This window comes from Eurypyga helias, unplaced genomic scaffold (assembly GCF_000690775.1).
Source record: "Eurypyga helias isolate BGI_N326 unplaced genomic scaffold, ASM69077v1 scaffold21409, whole genome shotgun sequence".
NCBI classification, from domain to species: domain Eukaryota; kingdom Metazoa; phylum Chordata; class Aves; order Eurypygiformes; family Eurypygidae; genus Eurypyga; species Eurypyga helias.
This window is the reverse complement of record NW_010274213.1, coordinates 23,461-34,771: the sequence shown is the minus strand read 5'-3', so window position 1 is coordinate 34,771 and position 11,311 is coordinate 23,461. Positions and strand designations below refer to the sequence as shown.

Here is an 11,311-nt window from a genome sequence, read left to right as displayed (position 1 = left end):
CATTCAAAAATGTTTTCTCTCAAGAACCATATAAATTACATGCAAAACATTGTACATAGAGATTAATATCAAAATGCAATACAGATCAGGTGCACTTTAAGCTGGACTCTAGGATATGGCAAACACACCAGGGTACATATTGCTTTGAAACCACCATTTTTTTTTTTTTAATGTCATGCATACCACATAATATTCAGTCTTTTGTTTTGTATTTTTTTCTGTTTTTATACAAAAATACCAGTGCTTATTATACTTAGTTACTGGAAAAGAAAAACTCAGATCTGCGTGCCCTCTTCAAAAGAAAGTTTTGTAGTGAGAGCATTGGATAAATATATATACACACACAAATGTTGATTTAATACTGTATATATATATATTTATTTAAGGGGAGGAAATAAACTAAAGGCCGTTTTAGCCATGGGCTTTGCTGAACGAAAATGGTATTTTTTTGTTGCGCAGGAGGGTAGCAGAGGCAGGACAACTCGAGATCAGCCAGTCTCGGTGGCTGGGAGATGCTGGAGAGGAACAGCCAGGTGTCAAGAAACACGTTGGCATTGCCCCACAGCCTCACGGTTTGGGGCAGGAGTAGGAGAGCAGACCCTCATGTTGCTGTGCCCTGCCAGGGAGAGCTGGGTTTGCAGGAAAGCATTTTACGGGATGCACGCTCCGTGGGTTGATGAGCTTGTAGGAGCCGGACCCAGCGGTGAGGAGCGATGGCAGGCAGGTACATGTGTCCTTCCCCCGAGAGGTACGAAAGCCTGCAGGGCCTCTTCTTTGAGGTGCTTGGTCCCTGCAGTCATGGAGGGTAACAAGAGATGGCAACCGCATCTTGGAGATGCTCTCCCTGGTTCTGGGATGGGGCTTTTCCATTCACCCCAATGTCATGTCACCCCGAGAAGCATTTCTAAAGGGGCTGAGCACTACAGGACATCTACTCCTCGCTGGGAAAGCCAAAGGCTGCCCATGCTAAAATTTGGTTTAGTTTTTTTCCTTCTTGAGATTGTTTCAAAAATTATCCTCAAAGCTTATTGCACAAAAGCTTTGAAAATTAAGTATAACCCCTGTGCAAATCAAAGGAAACCTTATCACATAATGCGAATACCTAAAAATGCCTGTTCAGCAATGCACACAGGACGTGGTGTAATGTCTTTGGTACCAATCCGCCAATTTGTTTAACAGAAGACCACCACCAGAGACCCTACCGTTATTAAGAACTGGATGCAAAATTATGTTCAGAGTGTTTTAATAACAAAGCATTCCAAGGCAAGTTAACACGTATCACAGGGTATGACTTCGGTTCCTGTCTGGCATGGCACTCTCCCCCGTGCACACTCGTGGCAGTTCAAACAAAGCAAAAAATATATATATATATATATGTATCTCTCCCCCCTTTTTCAAGGCATGTTGCAGAGAGTCCCCAGAAGTTCGTGCCGCCGACCATGCCTTTCAGCGTAGAGCACCAATCTCCCCCAGCTCTTTTATAACTTCCTCAATAACTTAAGCCAATAGTCATCTGCTGCCAGTATATCACTGAAACTAAAAAACAACCCCAAAACACTTTACAGAAAAGGTGTACGCACAATAAACATTTAGACTTTAAGCAACCAGCCATACCAACATAATTTAGATTAAAAAAAACCCCACCCCCATTTGTATCATCCAACTAACCTCTAGTATAAAGATGGCTGCTCAGAGAAAAGGAAGCTGACTGGCATCCGAGCGCTGATACGCTTAATTAATTACCTGTCACTGCGAACTGCCGTCACGCTGTCACGCGCCGTCTCAGACGCGGGACTCGACAGTTATTTATTTATTTTTCTTTAAACAAAATACATATGGCTGACGTAAAAATATCAGTTTCTGATCTAAAGAAAACTATATTTTCTTTTTTTTTTTGCATAATATTTATATATAATTATTTCTCCCCCTCCTAATATGGAAACTAGAGCAACAAAAACAGATCAGCTGAACCACAACCAGACCCTTGCGGCAACCTGCCGGTCACAGATTTCTGGGAGTGCCTTCGAGAGCCTCCAAAGTTGGCTTTTTTGATGGTTTGCGTTGGTTTTAAGTCTTTACTTGTTGGTTTGTTTTTTTTTTTTAAACAGGTCTGAGGTAATAAAAAAAATATCAAAAGAAAAAAAAAATCAGTGTGATCCCCCCCAAAGTATTTAATAAATATTTATGTAAGCTTTTAAGAACACCATAGTATCATCTCTTTTTTTTTTTTGGTTTTTTTTTTTGCAAGTATTTAAAATAGAAAAAGTGATCTTTTAAGCAATGTCACCTTCAGCACAGAACCAAACCCCACAACCACCCCTTTCATCTTTCCTGTCACCACTTGTGTATATAACCCAAGGAAACACCCCCCCACCCCCCCAGGTCCTGCCCAAGGTATCATTTCAGTGAAGGAGGAACGGGGAGGGCAGCGATGGCTCTGCGTGGGCAGGGGGCTTGACACTGGATTTGCGGCTGAGATGGGCAGTGGTGGCAATTTCTTCTTGCTGTTGGCAGTGTACGGAGCCCAGCCTTCACCCCCCCTTTGCCAGCACCGAGGCAGGAGACCCAGGGAGAAGGACCTTTCCCTCAGCTACTGGCGCAGGAATGGGGCGACCTCGTCCTTCCCTCCTCCCACCCCAAGGAAGGGACGATGCGGTGCTGGGCTGGAAACAAAACAAAGACACTTGGTTTTGTGTTGTCGTTTAAGGAACACTTATTTCTTGGCAAAGTACTGGGCCCTCGCATGGCAGGCGGTGCTGCAGGCAGTGCTCGGAGAAGGCACGGGAGATTCTGCTGTGCGTTCGTAAAGGAAAGAAAAGAAGAAACCAGCCAGCCCACCCTCCTCCTAAAATCTCTCCGCTTCCAGGGATGGAGGCTGGGCTAAGACGATGAATTTGTACAGCCAGTTACAACCAGGTTCTCTCTGCTTCCAAAAAAGCTGAACAGGACGAAGGAAGAAGGCAGCAGAGCTTCCTCCAGCCCTGCCAATAGCCAGGGGTGCACCAGCAAGATTCCACGGGGAAGAAACTAAGCCCAAGCAAAGCAAAATCCTGCCTCCCGCTCAGTCTTATGGCTTCACAAGAGCGTCAGTTCAGAGCTAACCTGCCCCAGACACCCAGGGCCTCCGCTCCAAAAAAAACCCAGGACTCTCTCACATGGTTACAGGAGACCAAGGCGAGGCAGGACACAGGGTGAAGAGAAGACCTTCAAAAAAAAAAGCAGCGAGTGAGGCAAAGCCTCCATGCAGCACCTTCTCTGGAAGACCTGAACCCAACCAACCAACTTGCCACCTCTGCGCCGAAGCGCCTATGGAATTCAAGGGTCCTTCCATCAGCCACGGAGCCTCCCTCCCTTCCACCGGCTGAAGGGACCACCCGACATCCCTTCCATCATCTAGGAGTTGGTTCACTGTACTGTCCGTAACTCGATGGTTGTTCTCTGTTCAGCCAGCCAACGTGTTGGCAGCGATGCGCAGAGCTGGCGGGCATGGCTGGAGCATCCTCCGGAGTTCCTCAGCACTTAACTGGAGCTTGTACTCCAAGGCTGAAGGATTGTTAAGTACAGACAAGCCAGAATGGGCAAAAGTCCCTCTGCTCCTGATGGCAGGAGCCGTCAAACCTTTGCAAGAGATGTTCAAGAGCAGAAGAGATGCATCTCTTAAGACGCCCCAGGAAGGAGCCCCGTTTACTCACAACCATGGGGTTTTTCTTCACCACCCTTCCACTGCCAGTTCACCTCCACCTTGCTTCGTAGAAAAATTCGCATCTTTTACATCCAGCAAGGCTACAGCCAAGACATCCTTGTTCCTTGTCTACCAATTACTGCTTTGGAAACAGAGAGAGAAGTGTGTGAGCACACACAGAGGAGGAACTGTAAAGGCTGGGTACCATTTTTCAAGGTGGAAGACTGGTGTACATCCCTGTATCTATCACCCTGTGGGTAAACACCTTCCCCCTGGCTGTTTATTTTTCAATTTATGCACTAGAGTGCTAACTCCCCCACTTCCCACTGTGAAGTTAGCGGGGGCAAATCCCACAAGCAAAGAACAAACCCCAACATTAGAAGAAAACCCTAAAAACCACAAGTGGGAAATAAAATAAAAGAGTCACAAGTGCACCCCAGCCCTCCAGCTGAGAGCGTGGCATGTAAGACTACAACAGTTTCAGCTTCCTTTGAACATGCATTTTTCAAAGTGAAAACCCCCTACGGATGCATGGAGCCCAACTCTCGGAGAGGAAATATAACCTGGCTGCTTCACTTGGGCGAGTACCACTGAAAATTAGGGATGGAGATGCACAATTTTGGCTTTGCCTCTCTCCCAACACCTGGCATCGTGGTACTCTGGTTCCCACTGCTAAATCATGGTAAAAAAAACCCAACCCCAAAACGAAAATAAAACCCCAAAACAAACCCCAAAATGATATACGTATGAGCAGTTTGACACGAAGTGACCGCAGTGTGTGATCAGTTACTGGTGCCAATATCACACAGGGCGAGGGGCGAAGGTGGAGGAGGAGGGAGGGGTTCGAAGTTCTAAGGTCAAACCGATGTCTCCAAGCTGTCTAAAGGGCTTTCGGGCTCCGGAATGGTGACCTCGGCTTGATCGCTGTCCACTGCATTGTTATTTCTGTTGAGGGATGTAGATCCACCCAGGCTACCCCCACCTCGCTTTTTGAGTCCGTCAGTCTCGGGGTCGTCTTCAGCGCCATCAAGGAATGGTGTTCGAGGCTCGTCTTCCTCCAGGATGAACTCTGGGTGAGTCATGAAGTTATGGATGGAGCTTCTGGATTCAGGTTTCTCGAGGCCTTCATACAAGGAGCTACGGAACGCATTCACCACTTTGATCTGCCGGGAGACGAGGAGCGTGGGGGGGATAAACAAAAGAGGGGTTAGTACTGGCTATGAGAGGCCAGAGCTCCCAGGAGAAAGTAAAAAAAAATAAAGACACAATAAAACAAAAAGCACAACAACAACATCACCACTGAACAAACAGCTAAGTCAAAAATGAGAGATCTATAGTGAACTAGGAGGGCCAACATGGATCAGACTCAGGCACTAGGTGTGTGATGGGGAATCAACCGACTATGGGGCGACTTCAGAAGCTGCAAGGAAAGACAAAATAAACTCCAAAAAAACCAAACCAACCAGATCATTTTGAATGAATGGAAGCCAAAATGCATTAGTTGTCGTTATGTGTGCGCCCGCGGATCTGTGTGTGTAAACGAGGACAAAAAAGTGGAACTACAACTCAAAAAAAGAGGTGGGTTAGACAAACAGTGGGTTCACTCCAAGGCAAAAATCTCTACTGTGGGAGCGATGGGTTTGTCCTATTTAATTTTTTAGACCTACAGAAAGGAATGGGCTTTAGAAAGGCATCAAAAGCTTTCAAAGCCCATGTGAAACAAAGTCCAAGCGGATGCCGTGACCAGTAAAACCAGACCCAGCTAAACATGCAAGAAGGAAGCCAGATTCCTGTGAGCTTCCCCACGCAGCTGCCACCTGGATCGAGGCTGGAGCTCTGGATCCTTCCCTACCCCACCATGCTGAAGACGACCCAGCAGTTTCCAAATGCAGGTAGTTCTTACGGATGCTCTGCACAAAAATACAATCCCAAACTTTGCCGTGCCAAAAGCCAGGCTCAACACATCACAAGCAGGAGATCCAGAGCCCGGTTTGGACAACCGGGGTATGGCTCTGCTACCTCCGATGCACAGAAGGGAGAGGACTGGAAACAAGCCCGGATGGTGGCTAGCAGTGGATTCACTGCTCCCTCCAGTTCCTCTGGAAATCCAGCCTTGAATGCTCCCAGCTCTCCCCCTCCCTTGCAGCCAAGTCACAGTAGTTCGGTCAGATGGGTGACAAGCGTCAGATCCAGCGAGCAAAGGGGCAGGAGGCGGCAGCGCCACGGGGCTGCAGCGGAGCTCCAGTGCACGAGCCCCTCGGCTGTGGCAGAGCTCTCCAGCTCTCGCAGAGGACTCAGGGCTACAACCACTCAAAAGATGTCAAAAGGCATAAACTGAAAGGAGAGCGATACAACGTGCGGACTTTGGAAGCACAGCCAACAAACCCAGCAGCTGAAAGTCTCCGAAAAACTTTAGAGGACCCAGTGAAATCACACATGTGGCTTTGCCTTTTGCTGCGAAGCCCAGAGCTACGCACCACGCAGTGCCCTCCAAAGCATCCCTCGGCTTGCTCCGGACACCAGCGTTCTCCCCTGTGCTGACTGAGGCCAGAGCCAGCACACTGGCTCTCTCGAGGTCCCCCCATCCTGCCGCAGCAGGTCACACCAGCGCCCTCCTGGCTCGTGACACCCCCCCAGTCACCTGGGAATGAGCCGGCTCCTCCCTTCATAGAGGAGGAAACTACTGACAAGTTGTCTGCAGGGACCAAGCATCTTGCACAACCTCCATGTGTTTTATGGAAGCACCCATCTTTGCTCTGTTAAGCAGAGGTCATCTGGGACCAGGAGATCCGCTCAACTCCTCCTCTCGGAAGGAGATGCCCCCAAAGCACCTAAGACTGGAGGTAACACCTCCCCGCAGCAGTGCCAGCCATCCTGCTCTGTCTCCTGCCCCATGGAAGCAGCACTGCTACTCACAGATTACCTCTATCTGCTCCCAATTCCCACAGAATCCAAGCCCTCCCAGGGCCCTTCCCTGCTCTTGTAGTGTCCCTGTGGACTGAAGCTGGGGGCACAAGAGGAAAGAGATCCCCAGATCCCACAAAAGGGGTGCTCCTCCGCAGCATCCATGTGTTGGAGAGCACCCACCCGGCCACCAGCCAGGGGCATGGAGAGTGTGCAGAGCTGCTGGAGGGAGAACAATTCAGATATCCCCCTGCAAGCTGTTGAGGCAAATAAAGATACATGTGTGTTCTGCCGCTTCTTTGCAAATGGGCTGCAGATCTGGTGGGTGAGCAGAGATGACACCCCTCTTCCTGGGGGGATGAGCCAGGTTAAACTGTCCACCTCAGTTTTGTAGGAGGGAAGTCACCAACCAGCACGGCCAGCCAGAGCCTCCTAGGGGTCTTTGGTCTCAGCACAAACAGCACTCACAAAACCAGACCAGAAGTTACTCAGAGAAGTCTTGTGCCTGGAACCCTGGAGATTTTACCTGCAAGATGTTCCCAGGATCCCTTCTTGCAAGGGATGCCTCTCTGAGTCCGCTCTTCATCTGGCTCAGAAAGATGGAGCTGTACCACACAGACAGCAACGTTGCATCCCCCAGCACAGGCTCCGCACACCCCAGCTAGAAACAAGTGAGCCAGCCCTTGCACACACACATGGACTCGCACGCATAAGCAAGCTGGATGAGACACTCATGACATGAGAGTGGGCCAGGTACCACCCACAATGCTGGAGCACCAGTGAAACTGGAAAGTTTATGTAGCAGAGAACAAAAATTCAGAGCTGTGTTTGCTGCACTAACAAGCACAGTAAGATCCTGAATAAATTCATTATTTGGAGACCCCAGAGCAGGTCACCTCTACCAAGTCTGATGATCTGCCACTTCAACACAAGAAAAACCACCACAAGCCCTGACAAAAGCACTGACCCCTAAAACACAACGTGCAAAACCAACCATAATGACCCTGAATGGGCTAACGAGAGCCTAGCTGACTGCCAAAGCGACTAGGTGGTCAGGCTAGTACAAGCTCAGAGGAAGGAGCACCCTCACAGAAGCCCTCTCTGCCCCACCAGCTCAAGCATCAGTGAGTCCAGGCCAGAGCCTGCAGCTCCACCAGTAATTTCTGCAGCAGCCTTCCTCAGTTTTTCTTACTTGGATTTAACCATCTTCATCCACAACTGCTGTGAAATTAATTCAGCTGTTCCCTTGTCAAAGGAAGTTAACAGCACAGAAACGTGTTTTGAATGAGCCAGACAGTGCAAACAGAGCTCAAATCCTCCTCAGCCAAGCTGAAATCCTGGCTCCCTCCCTGCCCGTGGTCAGGCTTACGTCTCCTCTTCACTCAAAACCTTTGCAACCTGCAAGCTTGGAATTTCTTCTCATTTCACACCAGTGCTGCACATGCTGGGTAAACCCCACTGCTCACCACAAGGTGGAAATCACATCTTCTGCACGAAGCCAGCATCAGCTCCACCACTGACCCCTGGCTCGCTGTGCCCAGCTCCCTCAAACCGGGGCCAAACCCCCAAAGGAGACCAGCAAACCACCTCCTGAGCATCATTCCCAAACCTCCCTCTCCATCAGGAGGGCACAGGCGGGGCTGCCGTGGTCCAGCCCTGGAGAACTCATCCCACAGAGTGACATGGAAGACAGAGGGACATTAATCTGTACGGAGGGAAGTGGAGCTTTGAGAGAGAGGGAAGGGAAGCAGCAGAGGGGAATAGAGAAAAGTTGGGGCAGAAAACAGAGGGAAGACTTAGCGACCCGGGTTAGCCTCTGGTAAAGCTGTTTGCTGCCTGGAAGGGCACAAGCCATCCAAGTTATCTATTCCCTTGCTGCAAATCAGGGAGAATATTAATCCACAGACTGCAAAAAACCTGCATTTTGGTCTTGTCCACCTCACCCACTACCCTGAGATCCCTCTAAGCAGGTTTTCTTCCGATTAGAAAGTCTTGGTGGTGCACAGATGCAGTCAGGAACAGAAGGCAGCTACGCTGCTTCAGAAACATTGGGGTTAAACAAAATAAAATTCAAGCATCAGTGTCGGCTAAATAGAGAGAAAACAAAATTATCAGAAATTCTCTCTTCTCTCCCACAGTGCATAAACAGTGGAGACTGAAAGCTATTCAGAAAGTCACCAAGGGTATTTCTTTAATAAGAGGAGAACATGGAAAATGACTGTGCAATAAAAAAGCCAATTATCCAGGAAAGATACACTACCTACTCGCAGCCTGGCACAGCCCTGCAGAGAGAATTCACGCTCACATGCTCACAAGCCTGAATATGCAGCTCACAATGAACACGGAGAGGGGCACTGCACCACAGAGGGCTTTTCTTTCATCTGGAAACCCCCCGGCTAGAGCCAGGATCCAGCTTTCCCACTGGGCCCCGTTTTCCCATCTCCGTTTGCATGCAGAGAGTCTCGTGTCTCTGCGAACACCGAAGGACCAGCGTGTGCAGAACAAGGCGGGCACCACCGAGCCGCTGCGACGGGGCGGCGATGCTCCAGCTCTGACAGGGGACTAGCAGAGCCCTGCGCCATCACGCAGGGCACGCTCACGAGCGTGGGCTTGCTCGGCTCTGTCTCGCACAGCATGCAAGTTCACAGGCACGACGGGGAGGCTGCTTGCTTACAAGCCAGCTCCAAAACAGCAGGCTGAGCCGGAGGTGAGCGGCTCCGAGCAGCTCGGATACATCACCCCCTGGGCCAGCTGAGCCACGGTAACCGGTTGCCAACACACCGTCCAGGCTCCCAAACGAGGAGCAAACGCACCTTCTCACCCGTGTGCAGGAGGTGGGGAGCATGGAGGCAGCCTGCTACCACGGCTCAGCCGACCCTGGGACCACACGAACTGCTGTGGGAAGGTCCGAGCGGCCGCTCTGCCTCCGGAGAGATTTACGGCTCCGGTAAAGCAGTGACTCTGCCCGTCCCTGCCCTCCTGGGGCATCCCGGGGCTGGGCAGAGCCCCATCAGAAAGCAAAGGCAGCTTTTGGGCGCAGCATGCCCTTTTCACAGCAAGGCTCATGAACACATGGTTCTTTTAGCCAGTACCACCCATTTTTGCACCCCTCAGGAGGGTGGACTCATACATCAGTCCTGCAAAGGAGGAGAAGAGGTAAAAAGCAACAAGGAATGGGGAGGGGGGAAGGACCAGGAAGTATCGTAAACTTCTTAAAGATGCAACAGCATAAATCCTATTGTTTTTTGGGTTTTTTTTAAACACTCTCCCGCCCCATCCTTCATGTTTGGCAATCAGTGTGCAAGTCAAGGTTTAGAGGGAGAGAGAACAGGCTGGGTTAGGTTGGTGCAGGTGCTCTCTGTGGTTATTAGAAGTCATGCATTGTAATAGACTATCACTCACTGCCCGCAGGAGGAGATGCAGCAGCAGCAGCAACAGCAGAAGTGGTGGGAGTGGAATTGACGGAAGAAAGAGCTACATGGGTTGGGCTAGAAACATTTTTTACATCGTGGTGCTGGCTCACGATGGAAGGCTGTCTCCTGAGGGCTCCCTGCAAAGAGGAGGCGCCGGTCTGGAATGTGTAAACTACGTCCATCTGCAAAGAACCAGAGAGTGAGATAGCGTCGCCCTGGCCAGAGACAGGGAGAGGGGACGGGGATGGAAGGGAGCAGGGAGGTTGGGCAGACACACAGGGACAGGAAGGAAGAAGGAGGACGGAGAGATGGGGAGGAGAGAGCCCCCCACCCCACGCTCCCATAAACCTGCACCGGGTTCAGCTGGTGTTTCTGGGAGCAGGAGAGGTCGGCTTCCAGCCTCTGCCCCGCTCTCGCAGGCGTGAGAGGGGCAGGGTTTACCCCACCACCAGGAAAGAGACTGTGGTGGGAAGGAGGGATAGAGGAAACACCTTAGGTTATCCCGGCAATCTGCAGGAGGAGCAGAGAAAGAAAGAGGGTGGGAAGAGATGTGAGTTGCCAGCCGGTGGCCTGGAAAACTGCACTGGGAAAGGGTTCCTTGGTGCCTCAGCCCCACGGGATGGGTACTTGGTGGGGCCAAATCCTGGGATACACCACATGCCTGCAGCTCCCATGGCAGCCAGCCATGCTGCAAGACATTTCGGCCTCTTTCCCAGGCTCACGGCTCCACACGGGGCTCAGAAGCGGAGCTGGCGGGGGCGGGCAGGGGTGCAGCAAGGAAGCACCTTCAGGGTGAGCCACAGTCGCTCTGTGGATGCGCAGTGAGGCTGGAGGAACCCAGTGGCATCCGGATGCCACCGTGGCTTCCCAGACACTTCACAGCTTGACTGTCCCCAGCCCCATGCGAGCCAGCCACCCAGCATGGCACACAGCCCTGTGCCACCCGGGCTCATCCACCTTAGCTCCCAGGGAAGGGACACCTCCTCCAGAGCCACATGCAGCTCTAGCTCACCCTGGATGTATTTTACACGCTTCCCTCCTTCCCCAGTTTGATCCCCCTTCATGGAGGGACCCTTTTCTCCAGCACTGGCCCACAGGGAAAAGCCCTGTGCTCCTGCTTAAGACTCGGGACAGAAACCCTCAAGATGCTCACGTTGGACCTGCTGATTGCTCGATGTGCAGGGCACCACAGCCAGGAAAGGAGCCTAAAGAGGCTCCAGGACAGGCCAATGTCCAGGAGGTTTGTTTTCATGTTGTAAGAGCTCATTTCAGCCCAGGCCCACCAGGGCTACTGGGAGATATCTTGGATGCT

General features: G+C 50.9%; 1 protein-coding gene across 1 annotated transcript in view; it reads right to left on the bottom strand.

Annotated features, from left to right (window-relative positions):
- Positions 1 to 4,539: 4,539 nt before the first annotated feature.
- The window catches only part of LOC104515684 (plasma membrane calcium-transporting ATPase 4-like), a 25,754-nt gene continuing 18,982 nt past the window's right edge, over positions 4,540 to 11,311 (bottom strand). The window contains exon 20 of the mRNA XM_010159758.1: positions 4,540 to 4,845. Within this exon, the coding sequence (XP_010158060.1) occupies positions 4,540 to 4,845 (306 nt within the window). The remainder of the gene's footprint in view (positions 4,846 to 11,311) is intronic.